This window comes from Gouania willdenowi, chromosome 24 (genome assembly GCF_900634775.1).
Source record: "Gouania willdenowi chromosome 24, fGouWil2.1, whole genome shotgun sequence".
NCBI lineage: Eukaryota > Metazoa > Chordata > Actinopteri > Blenniiformes > Gobiesocidae > Gouania > Gouania willdenowi.
The window spans coordinates 6,407,853-6,421,418 of record NC_041066.1 but is presented as its reverse complement, the minus strand read 5'-3'; the positions used below and the strand labels follow the sequence as shown (position 1 = coordinate 6,421,418).

General features: G+C 38.1%; 1 protein-coding gene across 9 annotated transcripts in view; it reads right to left on the bottom strand.

Moving 5' to 3' along the window:
- lama2 (laminin, alpha 2) overlaps nt 1–13,566 on the bottom strand; it is a 294,429-nt gene that overhangs the window by 235,803 nt on the left and 45,060 nt on the right. For all 9 annotated transcript variants that reach the window (XM_028440103.1, XM_028440104.1, XM_028440097.1 and 6 more), the window contains exons 2-3: nt 5,564–5,734; nt 3,231–3,343 (exon numbers count right to left, since the gene is read on the bottom strand). In XM_028440103.1, the coding sequence (XP_028295904.1) occupies nt 3,231–3,343; nt 5,564–5,734 (284 nt within the window). The remainder of the gene's footprint in view (nt 1–3,230; nt 3,344–5,563; nt 5,735–13,566) is intronic.

The following is a 13,566-nucleotide window of genomic DNA, read 5'->3' as shown; positions in this document are numbered from 1 at the left end:
ATAAAGAAACATTGATTATTTGATGTTTCTCCTTTGTGGGGACTCAAATCATTTATTTGATGACTGAGTGGATGAACAGATGTCACTCTGTGCCACAATGACCTCTGACCATAATGTGTTTTTTTTTTTTTTTTTTTTCCAAAAACTGTTTCTTTGTCAACATTCCTGTTTGTCTTGGTCTGTTATTGAGTTTCAATATTGTTTTGCTTAATGTCACCATGTTCCACATTTTCCATTTCTTCTTCCAATTTTTCTTTATAATTCGCTTCTTGCAGGAACATGAAAAATTTGAAAGCATCTGTGCGATGAATAGAGCCAGCGGCCCAGATTCAATCTTACATTCTTCCAGGAGAGAGCAATGAGTGGCAGACCACTCACAGCACAAAAAACAATATGTACCTTTTTACTGTTGAAAGGAAATGTCAAAAAAAACAAAAAAACATTATAAAACATGAAATCAAACAGCTCGAAGTTTATGATGAATTTGAGTTCCTTGGTCACTTGTGTTTTAATACTCAGTGGCCATCTGTCTGTTTTATCTCAGAGTAAATTTGACAGGCTCTTTTTGATGAGCTGGGAGCTTTTAATAAACCCAATCTCACAGCCTCGTTAGTCTTATTCTCATGACATCCAGATAATTATAATCTTGGAGAAAAATCTGTTTAATCACACTTCGAAAGGTAAATGAAAAATACTAAATCATCCCATGTTGGTTTACAGCACCACAGATTCCTGCCATGACCATATAATAATTCACCAAGTTTTTTTTTTTTTTTTTTTTACCCCAACCCTGCTAAAGTAAGTGAAGACTGAATTAAGACATCTTACATATAACACAAAACCACATGTGGTCCCAGTGTGTCATAGAGTTACAGAGCGTAATTTAAAAGTACTTTACCAGAAACCAGTTAAACCACGTGGTCCTTTCAAAATAAAACGACAAAACCACATTTTTGGAAATACAGCAATTATTAAATGAAACGCTGCAACCATTGTTCAAAAAGTATCTCCTTTCTCCTATTTCTGAATCAAAGTGCCCCCTTTGTCCGACAACATCATTTAGCTCAGAATACAATGAAAAAACAACTACTGTATAGAGCATAAAGATGGAATGAATGAGTGATAATACATTTTAAAGAATCCCATTTTGTAAATAGTGCCTTCTGAATAGATTTATTTCTATTGTTTTTATCACTTGTGATTTCAGTGCAACTTCACTTAAAAAAAAAGGAATTATAAAATATCATATTTTAATCTCTCTCTCTCCTCCCTCATAATACTAATAATAAATATCATCAAATGATTAATTAATGCCTGATCTTTCTGAGCTTGTTTCCTAAAATCTGGTAACATATCACATCTCATCATACAATAAATCACAGCAGGGGCCACAAAAATGTGATTGTGTGATCTGAGGGCCACATTGTCAACATTCATGTCAGTATTTAGAAAAAAAATGACCAATCTGAGCATTCATACACGACAGAAAAAAGGGATTTGTCTGTTTTTGTGAAGTTTAGTGCACTGTTCTGTAATTCTGTATATTTTTTGGAGTCAATTTCTGGATTTTGTTGTTTTGTTCATTTTTCAAATAGTTTTGTAGTTATTTGTGTATTTTTGGTATTCTTTGGTGTGTTTTTGTAAGTTTTTTGGAGTCAGTTTGTGTCACTTTTCCATGTCTGTAGTAAAAAATAAAGCTCCGTACAGCAGCACACATGATAGATGAAGTGTGTGCACACAGATGGCAAACGTAGTTTTGTCAACTGACTCGTGTGCATTGTTGCATGTTTGAGGTGATGGAGATTTGTTTACTGATATGGCTGCTTATTTATGTATTAAAAGAGTTGTTTGATTTCAGATCAAAAGGGCTTAAATATTCAGTTCCACCTGCTTATGTGCACGTCCACTCTGGGCGAGAGGTTGATGTGCTGCACTGGGCAGCTAAGTGTTAATGAGCAAGACAGAGTGCATTACATATGATGTATCCAGCTTTACATGTTATTAAATAATACGTGCATGCTGTAGTGTGCTAGCCTGCATACTAAAAGCCTACCATGATAACGCTAAATGAGTACTGAGAGTGTACAGTTGTTCTATGTGAATGGGCCTCATATAGGCTATAAGCAAACATGATGGATTTGAGTGCTACATGCTATTTAAATGATACATGCATACTGTGTAAGGTTGGGATGATATATTGTGTAACAACATAACACAGATATAATGTCCCAAAGGTCTCAACTGCTGCCAGAAAATGTAGCCAGGCTAATATTGTTGAAAAAGATCATGTTCCACACTGTAATTCTGGGCTGTGTCGACTGTTTGATGTTTTAAAGAAAACTTGCTTGGCAAAGTTCATGCACTGGGAGGAATATTTTGTTTTGAAGAATGTCATGTTATTATTTTGGTTTTATTCAGACTGGCATGAATTGTCAGTTACTGTGGCACTTTTCGCACTTTGAATAGGAAAAATGTGCAACGCTAGCATAACCTGAAGTGTTGTTTTCTCATATGTAAAATAATAATGTTCCTCCACTGCCTTACTATGTGCAATATTACCCAGTACTCATTGTGAAACCCCACTTACTACTTATTTGTATATTTTTTGTACTGTTATCTTGGTCAATATCTAGAGCATTATTTATTTATTCATTTATTTTCCCATAATTTGCATTTAGTTTTCTGCTTGCTTGTGTAATATGTTAATTTACCCACTATTGGATAAAATAATCTAATCTAATCTAAATAGGTCCAATGTATTATTATTTGTTGTTTGTTTGTTTGTTAATAGTCTATATTGATTTCATTAGATTATACACAGAGAATATACGTATGCCTAGAGTTAGTCAAATAAAAGCATGTTTCTTTTTTTCAAACTGCATTTTCTGATTTGGTCTTTTTTATCCTTTCCAAAAGTATTGTCTCGTATAGTATATCCTCACTTTGTATATCATCCCACCCCTAACACTGTGTAAATGTTAAATGGATTTAATACAAATAGTGCTATAATTGCCAGCGAAAAAGTCCCGAGGAACTTTACAATATTAGCTACACTCACATTCACACATCCAACGGTGACAAAGCTGCCATGAGAGCTACAGTGTCTTGCCCAAGGGCACTTCAACACACGGACAGCAATGGTTTTGGCTCCCGCCCCTATACCACCTGAGCCCAATGTGCATGCGACAGGCATATAACTGTATATACAGCATGAGTAACTGTTCTCATACCTGTTTCAAGTCCAGAGTGATGGTCACATAGTGGTACTCCATTCCGTTAGTGATGGACGGACTTTGCCACCAACGGTTGGTCCCATCAATGGCGTACTCAATTGGATGACGCTCTGTATTCACAGAAAGACTTTCACTTAAGCCATTAATTCATTTCACTTCATTAATAAATACAGTGCTGCTCTACGGCTCATCTCTGCCATTCTGATGGACAAATAACTTACTTCCTGTTTCTGATAATCTTTTTCTTCCAATCAAAATAAATATAATAATATATATAATAAATGCATTCACAGTGTGTGCTGACATTCCTTCACACAGTAGCTTCATTGAATAAAAAAGGTCACCTCACAAAAGCTTTACATTCACGTTATCTGTGGGTAGAGTTTTCTGGTTACTGAAATGTTGTCTTTCATCTGAACATTTTGTTGTGAAAAAGAAAACTGTGGAAAACTTTCATGGATGTTTACTTTAGTTTCTCTGAAAGTTAGAAATGAATGCCAATGAAGCAAAAAGATAAAAGCAGGTTAGTAACTTGGAAAATTCCCACATCATTTAATTCCTCCGTATTTTATATTGTTGGTTTGGTGCCAAATGTCATGATTTTCTGTGTGGGTGGGTGATATGATTTTATTTAGTATAATATGTCTAGATGTAATTTGTGTTTGGATAACCAAATATGTCAGTAAAAATCATCCACATAAAAGAGTAAAACACGTTCTTCAAAATCATCTTCTTTAGTGATTCCACATTATATCAATTTATGGGGGGTCTCTGGGCCATGTCGGCATTAGGGGGTGTAAGGGTGCCTCTCCTCTTCGGCTGTGGCTGAATGCCTGCCTCGTCTTTGGTGGTCTTAGGGGCAGTCCCCGTGGTGTGCGGACCCGGTGTGTCGATGTGGGGGGTGGGTGAAGCGGGGAGGTGCTGGATTCTGTTCCGGTGGTTGGTGGCACTGTCAGTCAACTGGTGGGTCTGTCTTGCTGTCTGCAGGCCGATGGGTGAGTACGGGCGCCCTTGGCTGGGGGCTGCTGCACCACACCAGGTGTGTGCCATTGGTGTGCCTCCCACTCGCAGTGGCGGCCATTGGTCAGTTGTGGGCTGGTGGGGGGCATCACCCCTGGGCTTGTGCTGTCTGGTGGGCGTCGTCTGGGGCTATGTGGTCCTGCTGGATGGTGGCCGGTTCGGGGTTGTAGGCGGGCTCCCCCCTGGGGGGCCTCACACAGAGGCTCGCCCTCTGGGGTTTCCGGTGTCAGCGGGGTGCCTCGGGGTTGGGGTCGGTTGTGGGGTGTGCTGGGTCCTCAGCCCCTTGGGGCTCTCTCAGGTGTGTGTGTGAGGACAATGGCTGCTTCTCGGCCTGGGGTCTCTAGGGCATCTAGGAGGGCTGCTAGGTCGTGGGGCGGGGGGAGGTAGTTGCTCCTTGGGTCCCGTTGTTGTTGCCAACCTGGCTGTATCTTCGGGCCCCGGCACCTGGGTTTGCAGAAGTGGCTCTTGAACAAACAATGGTCATGATGCACTGGCCTTGGGCTGTGGGATAAGCTCGTACTGGTCTTAACTTTAGACACGTTCATCCCAAATATCAGTTTTAGATATAACCACTCACTCCTTCCCTGTGTTCACAACCACCACCATTATAATTAAGCTGGGTGCTGTGTCACCTGCTTCAATTTCTCCACACTTGTCACCAGACTGGCTGAACTGATTACTGATATGCACAACTGTAACATCACATCGCATTCTCTACTTAAAACAGTCAACTACTCCCCACCCCTTTGACTTTCCTACCCTGACTCTCTCTTCCCTATTCCCTTCCCCCTCACCTAGGTGCAACACTGCCCTCTCTTTTTATTTTCTCTCTTAAATAAAGTGTTTCTTACCCTTCCTTAGGGAGGGCTGGTGATGGTCACAATTATTTATTTAATTGCAATAACAAAACATGCAATGCTGTGTTAAAAAGATTCCACTTCTTGTAGTGTCGACCTTTGACAGCATGTGCAGACAAAGTAAAAGAGAAAGATATCTTTTCTTTCTCAATTACCTGATCTTGTGACTTGAGTAAGTCTGGACGTACCTTTAGTTCACTTCATCATTGGTGACTTTTAGAGATTTTTTTCCTCTCACACTGACTGACTGTACGTCTCCATAGATCACTGCCCTCAGATTGCTAATTTAGTATCTAATCAACAGACATGAAGTAATCAACAACAAAGACTTGGGTTGGGACTTCCTGACTCTTTAATATGACTATGCTGCATGTCAGATGACTAAAAGCAGATTCATCATTGTCAACTTGACATGTTGACATTGATTCCTGGGCTAATATATACATATTTTACCTGAGGGTTTTGCACTGTTTTGGTTGCAGACTCGACACTGTGGATTCCTCACGGGTTGACGTGGAACATGTTCCACCAGCTTACATGACATTTCTGGACCCATTGATCCACATGTGGCATTAGCGGTTATATCCGCCATAGTGGCCAGGTTCAGCACAGCTGGGAACAGACCTTAAAAGGAGGGAAAAAAACAAATGACCAACTGCTGTAAGTACGTTTGGAAATAATGATTAGAAGATAAAACGACACGTACATTAGCACACACCAGTGCTAATGGACATGGACATAAAAAAGCACCCACTTTATTCCTCATACTGCATGACTTAAAAGACCAACATCAGACTTACATCAATGTGTTTAGTGATCTTCTGATCTGGTTGTGAACTAAGAATGTGATTTCTAAAAATACAGTTTAAATGACTTGAACTGTCACATTCTGTGGAGGTGTCAGGTTGATTTTGAAGGCGAACTGATATTAATTATGTGGTCAGATCTAGTAGTCACTGATTCCTGTAGGTTTAAAGCACTTCAAATGTAGTCACAACTGATCAATCAAATCTTAAACCAGAAACTAAACCTAAAACATCCAAGTTACATCTTGTAAATAATTGTATTTTTTTGGTGCTTTAGAAGACAAAACAATCTGCTTGAGCCACGCCAAATCTTGCAAGAAAGACGTGGAAATAATCTGCACCAGTCTCTCCAGGAGTTTAACTGTGTGGACACTTTTAAGAAACTGTTGAAGATTTTGCTTTTCAGCAAAACTTTTAATTAACTGGATTTTAATTTTTTTTTTTTTTTAACCTTTTATAATGCTGCTCTTGTGATGTATATGCACCCATGTTTCATTATTCTATTATGATGTTGCACTTGTATTTTCACCACAGCTCTGTACAGCACTTTGAGATTTTATCTGCAAAAAGCACTTTATAAATAAATTACTTAAACTCAGTTATACTTAAAGCGCTGTCTATTGAGAATTTCTTAGCCTGACATTTTGTGCTATATATGAAAACTTTTGTGCGTTTGTTTATGTCTTTCAAATGCACAATTAACAGGGAAAATATCGTGGAAATGTGTGATAATCTCCCACAACATGCAGGTCACGGTATCCGTGTCACAAAATTATTTATGTTCCAGGAACTTAATTACGGTTGTTTTCAGAGATCATGGAAAATCGGATCAGGGTTCAAGCCTCCTTTCTGTGTGGAGCTTATCTACCCATGAACATGCTTGTTAGGTTGATCGGACTCTCCAATGGAAGTGTGAATAGCTGTCCGTGTACTATGTTTGCCATGTGATGGACTGTAACCCTGTCCAGGGTGTACCCCCAACTAGCTGGCCTAACATTTATAAGCAGGTTAGAAGATGAATGAATGAATGAATGAATGAATCTAATGTGTCAAAATCTGAGTTAGCACCACTTTGCACAATCCCAGTTACACGTGTGACATGAAACATGTCACATGTTTTGTACAGCCAGAAAAAACTCCACCCATGCAGTTCCATGTTGCAACTAAGGCTGGGCGAGATGAACCCAAAACTTTTATCTCAATATTTTTTCTCAAAATGATGATATACAATATAAATCATGATATTTTTAACTCAATAAAGTATTACCAGAAAGACAATTCTGGGTCAAATTTGCTGATGCAAAATGTCACACAGGGAAATTTTTTAACAAAATGTGCTTTTCTCCTTTGAGGGACAGCACGTGTGAGTAAGTTCTGTAGTAGGGCTGAACAATTAATCGAATTGTCATCGTGATCACAATATTGGTTGCCACGATAAAATTAACCTGATCGTCGGCAATATTTACATATAAAATACTGGCTCTGCACTCTGTAATAGTGTATTAATTCAGTTAGCCTTTGGTATAATTTAAATTGTTAGGTTAATTTTTTTAATTGTAATTATATTTTAAAGCTTAATTTGCACTGTAAACTGGACACATATTGTTTGTTTAAAAGTAGTGCAATAAAACACAGATTTGTCTTTAATATGATAAATAATTGTAATTATAATCATGATTACAAAAATAATCGTGATTATCATTTTGGCCATAATCGTGCAGCCCTATTCTGTAGTGTGTTTTTTTAGGGGAAGGTCTGGACTAGAACGCACTCAGAAATCCATAACTGTGCTTTTTATGCTGGTCTGAGATGTAGTGAAAGCAGTGACTCCTAAAACAAGTATTTTAAAACAAAATAAGCTATTAAACCAAAATATATCCTTCTAGGCGATATTTAAATTTTCCATATCGCCAAAATAGAAGTCTTGATATATCTTCAATCTCGATATATTGCTCAGGCCTAGTTGCAACTCTCCAAATAAAAAAGGAAAGGATCACATTTGTATCCATGGAGAACCAAACAGACTACTGACATGTCATCGTCTCACTAATGCAGCAGTAGCAGCCATATGTTTTTCCTGCTCTGTGTGTGTGCGTGCGTGCGTGCGTGTGTTTTTCTTTAACTGTAAAAGCCAATGACAGCGCTCAGAATGATGAAGCTTTTGAACTTCAACTACTGGAATGTTCAACACACATGTTTCAGATTTCCTGCCTGAAAAACACACGCCGATAAACACGAGATGATATGACACTGAGCAAAACATCCCACGTCTGATTTAGACTCTGTTTGATTAATAAATAAGATGTGGTTCTGACCGCAACTTACAAACGCAAGAGAAAAAATCTGTACGCGTGGGAAAATGATTGGATGGACGACAGGAAAAATGTAGGACAAACAGAGAAAAACATTGCATGTTATAGTGTGGACTGTCCGTGTTTGTGTGTGTGTGTGTGTGTCCAGCTGTTTGGCCAGATGTCAACACTGATGAACTGTGAAGAACATCTGAGACAACCAAAGCCACTCACACACATGTGTACACATTCTGAACAGTAAGTTCACAGGAGCACACCATGTGCACATTCTGATACACACACATGCCTCACAACCCTTCCCTCATAACAGCTACAAACAGAACCAGGAGACAAGACTACGTCAAATGTAAATATGAGAACCAAAGGCTATTAATGTACGTGAGACTGATGTGTGTCTAACTGATTTACAGGTGCTGGAAAATGGCTCACAGATGACAAGCAGCATGGTTGGTTCCTACACTGGAATAAGGAGATACCACTATCCTCCCATCTTTACTGATTCCCAATCCAACAGGAAATAAATATGCAGTTGTTTGAAAGAATGGATTTATTGAGGGTATGCTTCAAGATCTAGCTTCATTGTCAGGTTGTAGTTTCTTAAAGCTTTCCTTTTAAAGCCGACAGAAAATACAGAATGAAAAACCTGAAACGGCAACGTTCTTAGAATTTATAAAGTTATTTTTATTGTTTTTTCAGCAAAATTAAGCAGAAACTGCATGGGTGGAAATTACTTTATGAAGACACTTTGTTATATCAATATTTTGATCTGCCACAACAATGTTATTTGAATGAAAATACCTCAAGTTGAGGGCGTTTCTCAGTAATTTTTAGGTGTGATTAAAAAAAAAATTAATTAGATTAATTAATTAAAAAGCATAATTAATTAATTGCATTGTTTTTTTTTTATCTCTTGACAGCACTAGGAATTTTATTTGATACATTTCCAGGTCTGGAAAAGTATGGAAAATGCTAACTAATAAATAGAAAAATATTCATGCTTTCTTTATTTCTAGAGCGTAAAATTATGAAATGGATGGATCTGGTTTTAGGAAACACAACTAAAATATTTGTGTGACAGCACACAGTTGGTTACGGGTCCCAGAAAACATGAGGGCAGATTGACGAGTTGAATCCTCTTATCCTCCTAGAACCCATTTTAAGTAGTGATATACTGATACGTCACCTGGCCGAAATTATCGGACGATTTTTGCGTTTTTTACATCGTCATCGGCCGATGCGGGCTGCTGCATTCGCAGATCCGCATTATTTACACAGAGCAGAAATATTTTTTACTTGTTCTTGTTCTACAACACCTGTTATTAATGTTAAATATTTTTTACTTGTTGTCGTTCTACCTCACCTTTGTTAATTTAAATAAATGTTCCTTTTTTAAAATCTGAGACTCGTTCCATTGCTATAATCACTGTGTCATTTTTATGATGTAAATTGAGGGAGCAAAAGTAGTGTCGGCTCAAGAAAATCAACAGTCCGTATCAGTCATCGGCTAAGGCTGATGGAAAAAAAAACGCTATCGGCATTAAAAAATCCATATCGGTCTATCCCTAATTTTAAGGCCCGCCTAGGTACTGTATTCAAATGTCACTGTTGCTTCGACGGACAGGTGATGTCCACACAGTGTGTGATTGAGCTGTTAAAAATGCCTTTTATCATTATTGACATAATTCATAATGGGTAGATGTAAATCCTCTGATGACTGGATCATAAATCCCAGATATAAAGACTAGCTAGATAAATATCCAGAATGCAGAGAGCTAAATGCAGACATTGTGTGAAATCATTTGACATCTCCAACCTGAGGGAGGTGGGGGGTTGCAAGTCATAATCAGGGGAAATTATTATTATTTTGTATGATACACATCTATTCACTCAAATATAACAAATTGTTAGATTTTAACCCTCAATTTGTTTAGAAATTAGAACTGGGTATCCTCCGACCTCCTACTTGTGTATTGGAAAGCCACCTGATGTCAGAGCTCCCACTGGGTAAAATCTGAGAAAAAAATAATCCCCAGTTTCTCACACAAACATTGTCTTTCTTATAAATATAATCCCAGTCAGCCATGGTTTTCAGATATTTGGAATGCTTTGAAGACAGATCAACATTTTAAACTTTCTGAGATTTCTGGAACACAGCACCAGTTCAGAGGCAGAGTTAGTTTGTTTTTGTTTTAATTACAAATAACAACCAAATCACCAAAATATACACAGACTGATCACAAGGCAAAACATTGATAATCAAGAACTAAACAGAAAATAAAAAAAACTAAACAGAAAATGAAAAAACTAAACAGAAAAATAAAAAAAAACTAAAACCAAAATAAATCAGAGGTCACTCAAAAGACACATTTCCAGTCATTTGGGAAATTTCAACAGCACGTTTAAATTGGACAAATTCAAGATTATTTTTAAAATTACTGACCAATCAAAGCAGAGCTTTAGCCTATACTGTAAGTGCAAAATGAACATTTCCTTTTTTAGCATCTGTTTTTTCCTACTCCTTTTTGGACCCATGAAATGCTTTATTTAATGGTTGTATGGCATTTTTGAATTGTATACTCTTGAATCGAACTGTTGTTTTATTTGTTTAAATTACATTTGTAATTTACGGAAGACGTAAATCATGGTACTTTTGTTTATTCTGTGTGGGACAGAGAAACACGGGTCAGCAACAAAATGTAGTCAAAGGGAATTTTTTTTCAGAACAGACTAATGTATTCCATGAAATATTTGATTTATTTCTTCCCCCACCCCACCATATTTTGTTTTTGTAGCCTGTCCCCTGTTTGTTCAAAGGATGTGAGGGTTTTCTTAAGCCTGTGGTTCTCAGGCTTTTTCAGTCATGCCCCATTTTGCGGAAACAAGGCTCCACATTCGCAAAGCACACCCCCTTCTATTCTTTTTTACCAGTCTTCTTCTACAACTTCTACAAATGTTTATAATATAATAATAAAATCTCCCCTTTGTGCGTTTCATATGTGGACTCAAACAAACTTCATATTTGTACCACAATCGATTTCTGCCAAACTATCTCTATTTGAGTTCCAAAGGACACAATAGAAAAGCAATCTTTGTACATTACAGTGTGTATAAAACTCTATTTCACACCTATCAGTCACCTTTCTACACCAGCTACTGGATGTGTCCAAGGCAAACACATTCACACACACGGCCATGGAAAACAGGAACTACAGTATTTGTGAGTTCTGGATTTAGAGACACAAATTTTCAAGTTGACTCATCGCCAACCACTTTTCCAAAAGTCATTCAATACAATGTTAAATAGGATGCTCAACCTAGTTCAACTCTTAAAGCATTTAACCAACACAAAGAGGCATCCACTACATGTTCCTGATCTCTGACTCTATAGCTATAGTTCTGATCTACTGCTGATTCACACACCTCTGATATAGAGGAGGTTCAAGCCTTAAAGCAACATCAAAACATTGGTTTCGCTGAGCACATTTTGCATGGTTCTTCTCTACATCATTTATATCTGATGCTTCTGACTCCTGCCAAGAATCTGAGCCAGCATCCTGCTCACTCCAATTTGAAATCCTTGATCTGTAAGAGGTTTTCCATTCATGTGTGAGTGGGAGATTGTTTGATCTTTAAAAAAGCAATTTTGCCTTGTTTTTAGATGGCTAATGTGCTCAATTAGCAGAGAAACTATTTGTTGTTGAAGAAACTTCCTGTCCAAGTAGGCGCGGATCAGAGCCGTGATTATAAAATGGTTTTCTCCATTCTGAGGTAACAAAAGGCATCATCAACTCGAGTTCTCCACATCAATCTGGGTCTGTGTCTGGCAAATCCTTTCAGAACCAGGGAGGGACAGGAACAGAATGCTTGAAGCTGATTGAGCGAAACGTCTGTCCACCATAATTTGTTTTAGCCAATCACACTGTAAAAAATGATGTCGTCATTGGCATGCGCCGCAGAGACACTGCTACAACAACCAGGCTCCCCTTTGTCATCTCTACCATCCAAAAATACACAAAGCGCCTCTCGCTGTTGCTCTTTCAAAAAGCAAATGTTGTTCTCCTAAAACTGAGTTTATAGCAGCTTCCACACGTTCATTCTCCTGCGTCAACATCTTTCTATTTTGATTCAGAGCTATGCTAATAGCGGTAGCTCAGCTAGTTCAGCTCCCCGCAACTGCGCATGCGCCAATTCGGCACTTCTGTCTTCGTCACACCTGGATATCCCGCCCTAAACCACAACACTGCCACATGATTGGTTCGAAAAGGTTTGGTTTTGTTTCGAAAGGCAAAGGCGGGAACAGCACAAGATGGGTTCTGGTGTTTGTGAACACCAGAATCCATCTTGCAGGCAAGGTTAGTAGTTCTCATCCATCTTGTTTATTGTCATATCCATGGCAAGTAGAATGGATTAAGAGAATTGTGAATAGAGAAGTATAGTGACTATTGAGGAATTAGTTAGCATTGTTATTTACAGATTTTATAGTATAGGCTGCTTCAGGAGCTGCTCCTATAATCAAGACAATTTTTAAATTTACAGCCTTGACGCACGTCAGCCACTGCCATAAGTCCATATTGAAAATGTGTTTGACGTTGCTCTTTTATTTTTGCTAATGACAGTTCCAGCTACGAAACTTCCAAGCCAGGGCATGGTTGAGAAGGTGATGAGGTGGTTACCATCTCTTTGCAATAATGTTCTGCAAAAAAAGGCAGAATTTGGGGTGTTCCTGTTGTTAGGGCCAGATTGAAGTCCATTTATTTAGTAGATAAACAGCACTGCTGGATTAAAAAGCAAAGAACCTCTTATTAATCTTCCAAGGGTTCCAATTACCCAATTCTGAAACCCTTCGATACTCCAATACAATACGACTCAAGGACTTAAGAGTTCAATCAAGGCAGAAAGAGCTGGAGGATGTGGGATGACTCACTACTGGTGTCTAATTTGTGGTGTAATCAGTCTTTTTAGTATGTAGTTTCCATGTTTTCCTTGAACATGATCAGCATTTTCCAGGTCATTCCAACATCATACCATTGTAAGAAAACATGCATGTTTGGTTTTAAAGTCTTTAATTTCACTCTAAAAGTGATTGTGTGTGCTAATAATTGAATCATTGTGTAAATAAGCATCAACGTAAACCCGTACGTTTCAGAATTGTAAAATCGACCTTAATGAAAAGGAAATAAGCTTCTACAAAGTTATAAATGCGGCACTAAACTAAAACCTTTGAAATCTCGCCGTCATTGATGACCATAGAAGCGGCTTCTAGTGAACATAAAGACTATTTTTCAAACAAATCTGATAACGTTCATGACTCCCCCTTCAGCTGTTGGCAACATTTATT